Raw genomic sequence first — 15,518 nt, forward strand, 5'->3', positions numbered from 1 at the left:
AACTGACTTGAAAGTTGTATAAAATTAGGACCAATTTCTACTAGGGTTTAAGCTTCTTTAAAGAAAACACGAATTGTAATTAAATATATTCATAAGACCCTAATGCCAAAATGAAAATTCTTCACAATTATTTAAATACTTGGTTCAATTAAATCCGACATTTTTCAAAAAATCAGTAAAAATTTTACAGAACTTCTAAATATAATTTGAAGTGTTTAAAAATCTTGTAAAATATACATATTTTAAATTAATTTTCACATATTTTGTTTAAAAATGGTTACAATTTTTTCAAGTGATCAACAAAAAAAGTTCCGTAGACTTGAAAAAAATTAAAAGATTGTGTAAAACTACAGGTAAGTCAAATCAAAATTTCAAGAAGAAAAGTGAATCTTTTAAGAAATCTTCTCATCTTTCAAAGAAAAATGATGAATTTTCAACGAAAAAGTTAATCCTCAACTAAAATGATACTTCACCAACAAAAAAAAAGAAGAATTGTTAGCAAAGTAATTCAACTTTTAAACAAGTGGTTGAATTTTCATCAAAAATAAATGAATTTTTAACGGAAAATTTATGTCGAAAACGGTTTCATTTTTCAATAATAAGTCGGTGTTTACAGTGAGGTTTGAAACAAAAATAATAATATATAATAATAATATAACATTTTATTAAGAATTCATTACTTTTATCAAATAAGTTAGTATCTTTGAGAAAAACTGCTCATAATAAAGTATAAAAACGTTTAATAAAATTAGTCATATTATTTATTTTCAGAAACCATGGAAACCAATAATGTGTAAAACGTATAAAAACACGAATAAATATACACAGATTGTTGAGAGGACCGCAGAATTGGGATAAGTAACAGTTACGTTGCAGCTACAATGGATACCGGCCGTAAGTGTTTATTATTTTCAACGTTATTTACATATAAAATAATTAAAATAATTAAAATTATATATGTAAATTGCATAAGAAACCAATTTAGAGATTTTCTTATTTTAAAAAGATTTGTCAAATACTAATCAGGACTTTGAATTTTTCAGCAAATTAAAAAATTTGAAGGGATTTTGAAGGATTTAATGACTTGAGAAATTTGAAACATAATTTAAAAAAAAGTTATTTTAAGTGATGTTATGAAATTTAAATAAATTTTTTAGTAATTTTAAGGAATTTGAACAGATCTATAGATATTAAAAATGTTATTTTAATAGATCAAAAGGAGTTTCGCCTGAGTTGTCAGCGCGCGGTCGTGTTTAATGGACGCTCTTCAAATTCTCTGAATTCGTTGGGGGCTTTAGCCTTTTTTCTTGTAATGATAGAGTTTTGCTCTGTGAATTTATTTTATCCCGTGAACTCTGGTGATATCCCTGTTTCTTTTTTTATGCTGTTTTGCCCGTTTCGAATCTTTTTGTTAGAGTGAAGTAGTAATTTGGATGCTATTTCCTTGGTATTCCTAAGCCCAAATATCGCTTAAGTGAAAGTGTTTTCGCGTATGTCTATTGTGTTTTTCATGTGCATATTGGAAGGTAAAGGAAAAAGTTCTTGCATACCCTTGCAGAAATGCGGGCAATATAGAGAGGTGACAATTTTCAAGAGGACGCTTAAGTTCTCAGCGTGATTCTGCAGTGATAAATACAGATATTATTACAAAGTGTCTACTAATAGTTAGGTGACCGAAATGTCAACAGACGCGCACTGCCTACCACAGAGGAAGACAGATGGGAGGAATTAATGTCCTCAATCAACACATTGACACTTTCTCATAAGAAGTTGCGTGCTGAGGTTCACGGATCAACACAAATGCTCGAGGAAATAAATACCAAGACCAAATAAATACAAGATAAATAAAGACCTGTTAACCAAAATCCAAAAAATCTTCACTGAAGTGGGCCTACAGATTCCAGAAGCCGCAATTGATTATGCTTTCAGAATCGGAAAAATCAAGGGCAACCGCCCCATCATTATTAAATTTATCGCTTCTAGATAGGTCAAGCTTGTCTTCAGTAAAGTGATTGAATTTAAAAAATACAATCTTGCCATCTCTAATGACCGCTCGAAGGAGGAGAGAGAAGAAAGAAGAGCCTTGAATGATAAGGTCCTCAAGCTCCGCGATTCCGGTTTCCAGGTCACCTTTAAAGGAAACCAAATTTTCGTTGAAGACAATCCTATGCAAATGGAGGAGGTGGATCAACTGATATGCGAGCCGAAGACGCCCTCTCAAAGGATAACTACAAATAGAGGTCGACCTCCAAAACTAGACCCTAAACAACCACATAATAATAAATAACTAGACAACTTCTGGTGAGCGAGAACATTGGCCTCTTTCGATCCGCAGATTTCAAAAGTATTTCATCTCCTGCTATTAGATGTAATTGTCATGGAAGGGCTGGGGGTGATCTTCTCATTATATATAATATTAAATTCTATGAAATTCTGGAAATCTCTATATCATACAACTACATTTTTCTCAAAGTCCAATCTCGTTTGGACTGTTTCGTACTCGGACTTGTTTATATTCCCCCCTTAGATGACTTCAATGATTACCTAGAGAATCTTAATTCTATATTGTACCGCATTTTAATTTGATTCCCTGATTTTCCAATCATTATGGGTGGGGATTTCAATTGCAGAGTATCAGATCTGAACCAATTTTATCCTGGAGCTTTTGACTACGTTAACACCTTTTACACAGACAGGTCCTCTAGCGACAAATTCTCCAATTCTAGAGGAAAAAAATTTGTGGATTTTATGGAGGTTAATGATTCGGTCCTCATAAATGGCCGGTCCCCTAGTGACTCTCCAGCAAATTTCACATTCATAGGACCACAAGGATCAAGTATAATAGACCTTGTATGGTGCTCTATGAAAGGCTTCAACCTCTTTTCTGATTTGCATGTGTTACGTCTAGCTTCCCTGCCTGACCACCTTCACGGACAGAGAGATTGGCCTCCCAGCTTACCAGCCTCATGCGCCATGGCAGCACTATCGGACTAGTGGCCCCACTGTCTCCCACTGAAAGCGTGGGGGCGCCAGTGTTGGAACTTGGAGAAACAACAAATGTTGGACTCCAGGCCTCCAACTCGGAGTAACTCTCAATTCCGACCGGCGTTCGCACCTATACTCATATTACTTATGACCGCATCATGACCGCATCGCATTAATCTTTCATTCTAAAGAGTTGGACTCTCAGCGTCCAATTAGTGGGCAAACCACACTACCAGTCACGCAAAAGCGTAGACCGCTGACTCGCATAGAGCGCCATTGGCCAATTTGTGGTAAGTTAGCAAGCCAAGCGCCATAAGCAACTAGAGCCACTAGCCTCGGGAGGTTAGGAGGCCAATTTCTCTTTCCGTGTTCCTGCTGTTTTAACTATGGCATTGCCACCACCACTTCCGCAGAACTAATTCGAGGTTCTTGATTTAAATAAGTTACTTTTCGATCAATTTAAAGTAAATGCGTTCGCCTCTATGATGGAATGGAGGAAAGAGGTAGCCAACATTGATCAGGGTGTCGACAACCTAAACACATTACTAACTAAAACTATAAAAGATGTCGCATTCGAACTAGATATGCGAAAGAGGTACTCTAATTTTATTTATTTTAAATGCAAGCCATGGTTCGACGACGAATGTCGCGATGTGAAATAACGGGTGTCCGAGGCATTGAGGATTTTCAGAGAAAATGAATCATATACATGAAAGCATCGCTCTCCAATACCCTCATTGCTTTGGCAAGCTATTTAAATAAGCCGAGTTTGATATGTGATGGTGGAAGGATGACGTTATGACTAGGACTGAGACTCTCTTGTAGTATGTTCATAGATCTTGGAGTTAATTATTGCTTGAGTGGCCAGCCCTTTTTCACATAATGTTGTTATCGGGCACGATTGTTCCACTCTCAAATAAAACATGGATGCTTTGTGTTTCCGGTTTGTTAACCTAATAAAGTACTAATTATTTTCAAATCTCCAACTAATTGCCATTTATGACTATCATACTTCAATTTTTCGACTAGAAAATGGAGATTATTGCATTGCTTTTTCAAGATCACTGAATGACTAACCGGTAAAGGGGCATATATGTTATCATTGTGAAGTAAGACAGCTTTCAAACTTCTCACTGATGAATCAATAATTAGCCGGCAGTCACTAGCTACGTATTGAACACTTTTATAATCATTTATCAGTCCTTCAACATGATTGCAATAAACCAAACCCTTTGCTTTAGAGAAGAATTTCCGGAATGGGCGATCTCGATCACGATAAAAACTCACTTGTGTACCTGGAGCTAAAAAATTCTTCTCTTTTATTCTAGAAGCTACGAGTTCGGAAATTTCTTTCGAAAGTTCTGCGTCTCGAACCAAGTAACTTGGCTCGTCTTGAGTAAAACCATGAGAATTTCCAGGCTGACCATCTTCTGATTTTTGCGATTCATTTAGCTCGTCATTTTGCTGATCTTCGAATTCTTCAAATCACATGGTATTATCTGTATCATTAGTTTCTGTTTCAAAAGAAATTACGGCAATAAATATCTGATGTTCACTTTCAACCTGTTCAATGCTGTGTCATGATGTTTTGGCTCTCACCAGATCGTAGGAGAAACAAATATCTGTTTTTTTCTTTTCCGTGATTCGCAGGGAGCAAGTGACGCATAATATTTTTGGAGTCCAAAAATTGTCCATACCACTGGTATCTATATTGAAACATTTTTTGTAATGTGATTTCAATGTATCTGTAAATTGCCTCCCCTGATTCGTGATGACATATTTCCCACAAACAACGCAAAATTTGTTTAATCGATGATAACATGGGGTTGTTGATGAAGTTGAAGATTTAAACTCTAAAAGGGCCAAGTTTTCCACCAAATTAGAGGTGCGGTCGCATGATGACGACGATTGCGGGCCCGCTTGCTCACCCTGACTAATAAGCGATACTGGGTTTTCGAGTCCCTGTATCTTACGGCTACTTTTCCTTGTGCCTGCCATGACGGCTTGAACGCCTTCACCCAGGGACTTCGCCGGTGACCCGTTGCCCACCGTCACCACGTGGAGGTGCCCTGGGAGCAAGCACAAAAATGTCAATTCACGATGTCCCTTCTTATAGCATATTATGTAAGTAATAAATCTTGGCCTCTGTTTGATCTGGAGAATGACCCTGTTGATCAAATCTAAGGTCATCCCTTAATGTGAAAATGCTCAACAGTGGAATGTGATTTCGTAAAATGATATGCCCATGGTCTGAAATTAAAAGTCGGTTGAATGTAAACACTTAAGCTTGAAATTAAACAGTAACTCATTCAATTTCTCAATGTAGACTTTGAATCTATTATTTCACGAAATCACATCCACCGGGATCGTGATCAGCGACCCCACACACATAAAGGTCCACTGGTTCCAGACCCGTTCATAGCTGACACATCAGGTGAGAGATCAAAAAAGGATTTGACCTCTAGATGACCTCCAAATGACCTTCAGAGGTTGGACGTAACATTTTTCGCTCTTTCAGAATCCGGGGTCAAAAAATTGCATCAATCGAATTAAGGTGTTTGACCTTCATTTGACCTTGATCTAGACATGATGGGGTCATATAGACACCGGGATCGTGATCAGCAACCCCAATAACATAAAGGTATTTCTATGTGTGTATGCGTTTGGCTATACCATATTGATGTTTCTAGATATCCCTACGAAAATATCCTTCTATGTACCGAATGGTATATAGACAAGTTTAAATAAAATAGAGCAAAAGAAATTTCAATACAATTTAAAATAATTTCAAGATCAAGACATTTTTAAAGATAATTGAAAGAAAATCAAGCAATTCTCAATGCTTTCCGAAAATTTAAAGCGATGCAAAATAATATTAAAAATTTGAAAAGATTAAAAGATATGTCTCAAGTCGATTGAACTTCTCTTCCTACTATGTAAGATAGAGAACGAGGCACAATCGATTTCGTAACAATGGTTTCAAAATCTTTCCTTCCATCGCATGAGGCAGACAGCGACGATCCGATTGAGTTTTAATGTAAGGTAATACTTTTTGTTTCGAAACGATCATACTTTCTCTCTCTCTGTCTGTTTATCCAATAATTTATCAATAATTTGAAATGAAATTAAAGAATAACTAGAAATCTTATAGTAAATAATTAATGTTAAGCCGTAGTATAACATTTTTGATTAATATTGCTCTAATAAGTTCGAGATAGTACTTCGTGATGTATATTAGCGTGTCCGATGACGTTATTCTTAAGGTCAAATACATGGCCATTCGATCGCACGAAATAATCCGATCGTTTCGATCGGCTTTAGTAGGCATCAGAGCCCCACTGCTGGTCGATGTGAGCTCGTCGTCGTGCTTACTCGCTATGTAAATGCATGCGCTTCCCACTTCGAGTGAACGAACGCAACGTCATGATGCAGTTAGACAGGAAGGCCGTTAGGATACATCGTCTTACCGCAAAGCTTCTGGCTTGTCACGCCTGAGTGAACATTGCACACTCCCTGCTGCTTATGTCGCCCATACCGGCGACGCAGTGTCAATTATCGAAGGGGCTAAATAAAAGGACACTAATTCAGGGTTTCACTTATATGAATAAAAAAATATATTTATGAAGGAAACAGTTTCATTCACAATAAAATAATATTACTTTCAAGCCAAAGGAACGATTTTTTAACACCATGCTTGAAATTTTTACTTTGTGATTGAATTTGGAACCAAGCAAGATGAATTTTTAACTAAACGTTCGAATTTTTAATACAAAAAATATTAAACTTTAATCAAAAACAGTTGCATTTTCAAAAAAAATTTAAACTTTAAATTTAGAAAAACAAATTTTCAACCCAGTAGTTGAATTAAAAACAAAGATATGACTTTTTAACAAAATAGTTTAATTTGTAACAATAATTTATTAATTTGTCTTAGGCCAAACAGCTTTAGAAATAAGAATCGTACCATTGATTATTATCATAAACGGTGTGTAGATTTCTATGATTATTTTAAAGAGGCGCCAATGTCAGAGAATTTTGAAAAGAATTAGTATAGCTTGTTCACACTTTCTTTAGATTTAGCATTCAAAATATTTAACATGTATTGAATACAATCTGTGTCGTTTATCAAAACTTCAAACAATAAGGTTTCCCTCGCTTCCCTATATGCACTACATTCTAGGAACACGTGAAATAAGTTTTCGGATTCAGGTTGTGAGCATATAATACAATATTCTCCGGGTTTTAGAATCATACGTCTGTTGCCGACAATTATCCTTCCGGATATTGAGCTCATGAGTCTGCAGTGAGCCATGGCTTTAACTTTAAACATTAGTAATTTACTATTCAATTATGATTGACTTCCGTTATTAAGATTTAACTAAGGGCGAACCTAGAGACTTCTTGATTCGGTTATCCTATTTTTTCCGTTGATTTTACAAATTTCTATATACTTCTCAACATGCTCGATCTTTTGGTCGATTATATCCCCAGGGTCATAAGAAGTGTAAGCTGGGCCCAAATATCTGTATAAACCAGCTGGAGAATTTGTTTAATTTTCAGAAGCCGATTGTACTTAACTAATGTACTATCTTTTCTAGAGAGTTTCTCGAGTGTGTATAAACAGATTTTAGGTAAACTACTATCATCCATGTTTTGTAGTTTTTTAAGCCAGTTAAGCGCTCTCTTAAAGACTTCACTAGATAAAGGCGCATGCGGCCACTTCTAGTCGTAATGCATAATTAGGACAGGAAATTGGAAGGGAAAGGAATCTCTCATAAAATGCAGTCTGGATTGTTTCTATGTCTACCAGGTGGTGCAATCCCCATATTTCGATACCATAAAAAATAATACTTGTTACCAGCGAACGGAAAAGTTTTTCCTTAACCTCCCATGATTCCGATCGAGCGCTGCAGATAATTTTCATAACTGCATTCACTGCGTTTTGAACCGATTGTTTAATGTTTTTGGGAAATATAAAAATAAGCCATGGCTGGAAAATAGAATATCGAGGTAGCAGAAGACTTTAAAAATTGCTATTATCTCATTTTCACAAAAGAACGTGTTCATTCTTTTTTGAAGTTTACCCTTGTGAAAAATCAGGATTTTGGTATCTTTTTTATTAATTGAGAGACTGTTAATATCACAGTAGGCTTCTAGGCACTTGATCTTTCTAGTAAGATCGTTAGGGGAAGGTTAAAAAATGGTCAAATCGTCTCCATATGTGGTGCATAAGATTTCGTTCCCGGAATCCACTGAAACTCCCTCAAGCCCGTTCTCTCTCAAAAATTACTCAAAGTCGTTTAGGAATAGTACAAAGAATTGCGGGCTTAATGTCTCTCCCTGAAAGACTGCATCTGTGATATCAACTGCTCTGGACAAGCCCTGAGGAGTGCCAACTGAAAGAGATTTTTATAAACTTTCCACTAATCCCGATTTGCATTAGTTTCTCCCATACACTGAGAAAAATGTTGGTTTGAATTAAACAAATTATTTCGTTAATATGGGGTAAAACAATTGTTTGTTTTATTCAAATAAATTTTTTATTTGTCCTTATTTGTTTGGTTTAAATAAATGTTTTGGTTTGTTTAAATAAATATCTTGTTTAAAATAAGTATAATTATTGTTTACATTGAATATATATACTTTTTTAATTAATTAAAGATTTTGTTCAAGTAACGTAAATCTTTTTTTTACACTTAACCTCAAAATTGAGCATTCTTTATAAAAATAATGTATGATCTCGATAATATGTTTATTGTTAATCATAAATATCATTGTATATGTAAAAGCAGAAACACTTATTCAACCCGAATGCTGAATTCTGGTCAATTTTGAACTCTGTGCTTCTCATTTCTGTATTGAACAATCATAAATTAGAATAATGAGAAATGAACCAGAGTTAGTTGTTGTTAAACTTGTTCCTAAACTAGACATATTGCGTCCATTTTTCGATTAATATATGATTTCATAGTAAATCAGAACATTTAGATTCTAGGTTAGTCTCTTAGGAACCGCCGGCAGCGCTTTAGCATGCCTAGCGGCACTTTTTAGTACTGCTTTGTACTGTATTTTTTGTTTGAATCAAATAAATATTTTTATGAATTCGAATAAACAGATTTCAAACAAATGCATTGTTTAATAAAAGTCCATTTTTTATTTGAATCAAACAAATTGTACTAAACAAATTATTTGTTTTAATCAATATGGCCAATAGTTTCCATTTCTCTAAATTAAATAAGCCTTTTTTTAATTGAAGCAGAACATTTATTTGATTCAATTATTTGAATTCAAATAAAATTTGTTGTTTGATTCAAACATTTTTCTGAGTGTAGAAGACTGTGTTTGACAGAAGGGAAGACATTGACGAAATCTTTGAACAAAACGTAAAGTTTTCTTTTCGGTCGACTGATATGTATTTGGGATATTGTATTCAAGTTAAAAATATTATTAATGCATCCTCTTCCTTTACGAAAACCTGCTTGAAATTCTGGGAGTGTAACAGTTACGTTAACCGACGTAATCAGTCTTCCGTTTAATATTTGAGTGATTGTCTTGACCACACAATTTCGAATGAAATCCATCTGCAGTTGGATGGATCTCTTGCATCACCTTTCTCCACTTTTCTTATGTATCATAGTTGCGCGTGATTCCGACCACGATCGACGAACCTTTCCCTCCACAATTATTTTATTAAACCAATCGGTGAGATACCTCAACCAATTACGTGAAAGACTTTTGAGAAATTCGTAGTTTAAGCCATCTGATCCTGGAGCTTTGCCTGATTTTCATTTTTTTAGGGCGTAGGTCATTTCCTCGCCCGTGATCGGGTTGTGCAGGAGGGGATGTCTTCTTTCAGTGAGTATGAAGTTTGAGACAATAGACCTAGGTGAAAAGGGAGGGCTGACATACTCGCCCCATTCGTCAAAATTTATGGGGTTCATGACGTTCAGTCTAGGTTTGAGTCTAGGTTTTTTAGCCACCTTGTATTCTTTTTTAATTGATTCGATAAAATTTGAATTATTACACTTTCTGAGCCATCTCCTCGCCTCCCTCTTAGCGTCTGCACAGTTTTCGTCATACCATGGTTTTGAAAAGTAATTCTTTACCGAAAGTGTCATTGAACCCCCTTTTTTCCATGCCGACATCTAGAGCATCTCTTTTTATTATGGCAGTGAAACTAGATCATCGTGAATCATTATGTGAACAAATGTATCACTGGCCCTCTCCTTCCATCCCATACATTTAAAAAATCCGAGTTTCTCTTTTTTTTTATTAATGCTGCCTCTGTTATCAGATTTGACCCCAAGATCAGGGGCATGTGAAGAGACCTCGTTGTGAGGTTAAGTATCCTAAAGTTATAAACTGATTCGTCATGAAAACTTTCGCAGATGGCGTCATCAATGACACTTCGTTTAGTCGCGCCATAGTAGGTGAATTGTCCGACGATGTCCCTAGACAGTCTCTTATCTAGAATTGTTAAATTACATTGTTCCAGACATTCAATTAATTTTTTCCCTTTAGAGTTAACTTCTCTATCGAGCGCTTTTCTTATGTTTGCCATGTTGTGGGAAGACTGCTGTCATGTTGACATATTATATTTCTCATTGTTTGCGTTAAAATCGCTACCGATAAAAATTGAAAGCTGGGGGAATCTATCACTAACTTAATCAATTAGTTTACTCGAAAGTTTTCTATAAATTTTTCAATTTATGCCTGCGGATTTGAATAAACGACAGCCAGTAAAAATTGAGTATTCAAAGCAGTTATTTTAACCCTTTATTTTATCTTTAGTCGCATACGAAAAAACTAGAATATATTCCGCCAACTAAAGAGAGCTAACATTATTGCCAGTAATTGTCTGTTTTCATCTTGTATCAGTGGTATCAATGTGTGTGAAGGTAGAAATCTGCTTTTCCGGAGTGTATGCTGATTGTTGTCCGTCGTCCAGTCATTTTAGCTTTGACTGTTGCTACGTTCTGGTTGACCTCGGTGTGTTTTCAAAATAGTCATCCAACGAGCCGTCCAATTTGGAGCTTGTAGACTCCGATGGAGTTCGCCCTCTCCTGGGCTTGATTGTATTTTTGGGTTTTAAAAGTTTTTGACGGTCTGGCTTGTGGGTGTATGTGTTTCTTTTGGGCTGTCCCACCTTAAGATTTCTTCTATTTCCTTCTCTAATAATTGTTGATTTCCCATGTATAAGCTCGTGCACTTTATAACCGCAACCTCACCTCGACGTTTAAGTATATATCTAGCATTCAAGAGGGATTTAGAAGCACCACTTTCCTCTGGTATGATGTCATAACAAATTTCTTTGTTGTTAATTTCCATGATCTTCTCTATTATATTCTTCTCTTTCTCATCGGTGTCTGGAACCTTGTATCAAACCAGGTTGCTTGCTATCGAAGATTTTTCGAGAATTTTCTGCTTCTGCTCCACGTCTTCAATTCTTTTCTCCATTTTTTGACTGGTTTGATTGGTTTCCTTTCATTTTCATTGGTTACCTTCATCCGTTGATGTCAGTCCTGATTTCGAGGAGAATCGAATCTATGGAAGTTGACATGGTGTCCAAAGAAAAAATGAAATAAACTCCACAGAACTTGAGAGGCGCAAATTCAAGAAGCTTACAATCAGAACTTGGTTAAGGTCAAGAATTGAGCGTGCAATCGAATAAATTCTCGACTAAAAAAATTAATTTTCAGCAAGTGCATTCACAACTAAATTGTCTACGCTTCAAGGAAAAGGAACGAATTTTTCAAAACTTTAGCTGATTCAGCAATCTTTCTCAATTCCTTCGTAAATTTCTAGCTCACTTTAAGCTGTTATAATATAAGTAATAAATCAGTCCATATCTCAGCTTTACTTTCGTGTACATATTGTATAAAATCAGGTGAACTCATTTCAAATCTTTTAAAATACTCCTACAATCTGTTGAGAACGTTCTATAATTCCTGGAAAGCTTGCATTAAAAATGTGATTTCAATGTTCTGAAAACAATACTTTTCACTCGCTTTACTTAAACGCTCGAAAGCGAACTAACAGAAAGATTAGAATAACTTACTTTTCAACATAATAGTTAATTTTTTCATAAAATAGTGTAATTTTTAATGAAACAATTACATTTCCACCAAAATAGTCAAATTGACATCTGTTGAAACTGTTGAATTGTTAGATAAAAAGATCTAATTTATACCAAAGGGACGAACTTACAATAAAATATATAAATCTCTAACTAAATTCTTCAATTTTTAAATAAAAAAGATCAACTTTTAACCAACAATGGGAATTAATCAATTTTCAGTGGACAAGATTGATTTAATAAATGTATTTTGAACAAAATGATTGAATTTTCAACCAGAGAGATGGCTCTTCAAACCGTAAAATGAATGTTTAACAGAGTAGTTAATCGAAAATTGTTTTTTGTAACTTTTACGTTATAATTTTATAGATCAGCAGGATTCCAAGAGTGAATTGCAGAAATCAACAGAAAGACCAAATGTTTGTCCATATTCTTTTACAACAACTTCTGAGAGTAACTCTTCTGCCAAGACTTCAGTTGAATATGACATTAACGCAACTTTGGATATCAAGGAAGAAATTATCCAGGGTATGACAACTTTAATTTAAACATCCCTGATGAAACTACCAACAAGCAATTGCATATTAAATATTGTTCGAAAAGTTCATTTAAAAAATGAAATTTGAACAAAATTTTTAAATTTCTAACGACAGAGAGAGAGAGATTGGTTTTCAAATAATAAAATATATTTTCAACAAAAAAGTTTAACTTTAAATCAAGCAATTGAATTTTCGATCAGGAAGATTAATTTTAAATTCAATTCAATTTTCAATTCTCAACTGAAAATAAAATAATTAAATTTTCAGTGGACAGAATAAATTTAAAAAATGTATTTTTTACGAAGTACAGTCAAATTTGGATTTAGTGTTGGATTAGGAGCTGAAGTCGACCATAAATCTAGAGTCCTGGAACTGCTTTATTTCTCTGAATTTTTGTGGTCTGTTTTGTTACGCCTGTATGAGAACCGCAAATCTTCCCGCAGCTCTAGTCATCTGTCATCGCTGCGCGGCGTCAGTTCTCGATAACACTAAATGGAGGTTCGACTGTAATTGAATTTTCAACCAGAGAGATGGATCTTGAAATAATAAAATAAATCTCAAACAAAGTTGAAATTTCAACAAAGAAATTTAATTTTCAATCAAGAAGAATAATTTTCTATCAAAAAGGACGAATTTGCAATAAAATATATAAATTTTTGACCAAATTGTTAGATTAAAAAAAAAAAATTTTCAATAAAACTAGAATAAGTAAATTTTTAGTTGCCAAGATTTATTAAAAAAATGTATTTTGAACAAAATGATTGAATTTTAAACCAGAAATATGGATCTTCAAATTATAAAATGAATTTTTAACAAATTAGTTCATCGAAGATTGCTTTTCGTAACATTTACGTTATAATTTGATAGATGAGCAGGATTCCAAGATTGAATTGCAGAATTCAACAGGAATACCAAATGGTTGCCCATATTCTTCTACAACAACTTCTGGCAGTAACTCTTCTGCCAACACTTTAATTAAATATGAGATTGACAAAACTTTGGATATCAAGGAAGAAATCATCCAGGGTATGAAAATTTTAATTTTAACGTCCCTGGTGAAGCTACAAAAAAACAATTGCATTTTGTTTAATTTTCAGTTCCAGAGAAAATTATAGTCCAGGAGCAGCATAAAACATACGAGTTTATATCGTGTAGCGTACATATAAAAGAGGAAGATATGTTGGACGTAGATCGCGTGCATCACAAGACAAGTTCAGAGAAGTCGGTAGTAGCACGCAAAGTGAAAAAACAAATTATATGTGACTATTGCGCACATGAATCGAGTAAAAAAAGAAATTTGATACGTCACATTACTTTATGCCACTTACTGGCATCGGAATTTAGGCACAAATGCGACAAATGTGCACGAAGTTATAAATGGCCACAAGGTTTAAGTCAACACAAACGTTTAACACATTCGGATACGAGTACAAAATTTATATGTGACTATTGCGAACGTAAGTGGAGTAGAAAAATTAATTTGGCACGACACATTACTTCACGCCACTTACAGGCATTGAATTCTAGGCACAAATGCCACAAATGCGAGCGAAGTTATAAATGGCCACAAGGTTTAACTTCACACAAACGTTTAGTACATTCGGATGCGGGTAAAAAATTTATATGTGACTATTGCGAACATAAGTGGAGTAGCAAAATTAATTTGTCACGGCACATTACTTCACGCCACTTACAGGCATCGGATTCTAGGCTTAAATGCGACAAATGCGAGCGAAGTTACAATTGGCCACAAAGTTTAACTCGACACAGACTTGCATATCATGCAGCAGTACAATAACTATTTATTGTATGTGACTGTTGCGAATATAAATCGAATAGCAAAAGGAATTTGGCACGACATATTACTTGATATCACTTACAGGTTAAATTAGCAAACGTTTCGGCCATGTTTAGGGGCCCTTCTTAGTGCAAGATATTTAATGAAAAATAGTTTTTTTTTTTTTTAAACACATAAGATTAAAATAAAAGAAATCAGGCATGAACTTAGTGTTTCTATTTTGTGCAGCCCCTCCCTCTCACTCTTGTCCCCTGTTTTTCTCTGCGCTTCTATCAGCTCCCTCTCGGTGTGTTCTTCCTGTTTCGTTGCACGGAGAATATTTGTGTTAAATTTTACATAACTTAGTTCGGTAAACGGAGGATATTACAGCATTTGATTGAAATGTAACTTTCAGTCATGTAAAATGAAACAGGGTAATATTTGATATGAAAATATCAATTATTAATATAAATTCATTATAATTTAATTTGCGATTCAGTTAGAAATAATACAACTGGATGATCAAGATTTCCTGACAGTTGGGTAAAATGAGATGTCGATTACCTATTATTTAAGTCAAATGAGTCGATTTGCGTCGGGTACAGTTTCAAACAAAGAAAACAAAGTCCACCCCTCTAGATATGTGAATTCTACATCTCAGTCATGTAAAATTTCGTGCGCCAGAAAAAAAAAGCTTTTTTGCTACAGCCAGATTCTGTGGTAGGTTATCCATTACTTCACACATAATTAACATATAATGCAATTTATAAGTATATTTTTGGTGCTTATACACAATTTAGCTTAAACAATTACATTATATTAGAATATATTACATACAATATAGTCGCTCGCTTTTAACAATATTAACGCTTTTAAAACCTGAAAACTCTGTGACGGGTTTCGAGGACCACCTACTATCGGCGAGAAAATGATAGGCATCTGTCTTTGAAGCTCAACAACTGAGCCAACAAAATTTTAGCGCAATACAAAAATAGTCATATGAAAGCTAAAAGTATTTTGCGTAAATGAGCTTGAAGAAATTTATTTTTAAACAATTTTGTGTTTTGCAGACTGAAAATATCAAAATGTACAACAATATTATCTTCAGTTATAATTAAGATATTAAAAGCGATTCAAACTG

General features: G+C 34.5%; 1 protein-coding gene across 1 annotated transcript; it reads left to right on the forward strand.

Moving 5' to 3' along the window:
- Nucleotides 1–777: 777 nt before the first annotated feature.
- LOC117168194 (zinc finger Y-chromosomal protein-like) lies at nucleotides 778–14,575 on the forward strand. Its single transcript, XM_033353659.1, has 4 exons — nucleotides 778–894; nucleotides 12,431–12,589; nucleotides 13,468–13,626; nucleotides 13,698–14,575. Exons 1-4 carry the CDS (start codon nucleotides 882–884, stop codon nucleotides 14,396–14,398), a joined length of 1,032 nt encoding a protein of 343 aa, XP_033209550.1. The 5' UTR covers nucleotides 778–881; the 3' UTR covers nucleotides 14,399–14,575.
- Nucleotides 14,576–15,518: the final 943 nt, after the last annotated feature.

Source organism: Belonocnema kinseyi, chromosome 2 (assembly GCF_010883055.1).
Source record: "Belonocnema kinseyi isolate 2016_QV_RU_SX_M_011 chromosome 2, B_treatae_v1, whole genome shotgun sequence".
Lineage (NCBI taxonomy): Eukaryota > Metazoa > Arthropoda > Insecta > Hymenoptera > Cynipidae > Belonocnema > Belonocnema kinseyi.

What these genes read in the sequence shown, in the direction of transcription:
- LOC117168194 (XM_033353659.1), top strand. An exon ending in CAAGGAAGAAATTATCCAGG is followed by an intron (nt 12,590 to 13,467) that starts GTATGACAACTT and finishes ATAATTTGATAG; the next exon opens with ATGAGCAGGATTCCAAGATT. An exon ending in CAAGGAAGAAATCATCCAGG is followed by an intron (nt 13,627 to 13,697) that starts GTATGAAAATTT and finishes TTTAATTTTCAG; the next exon opens with TTCCAGAGAAAATTATAGTC.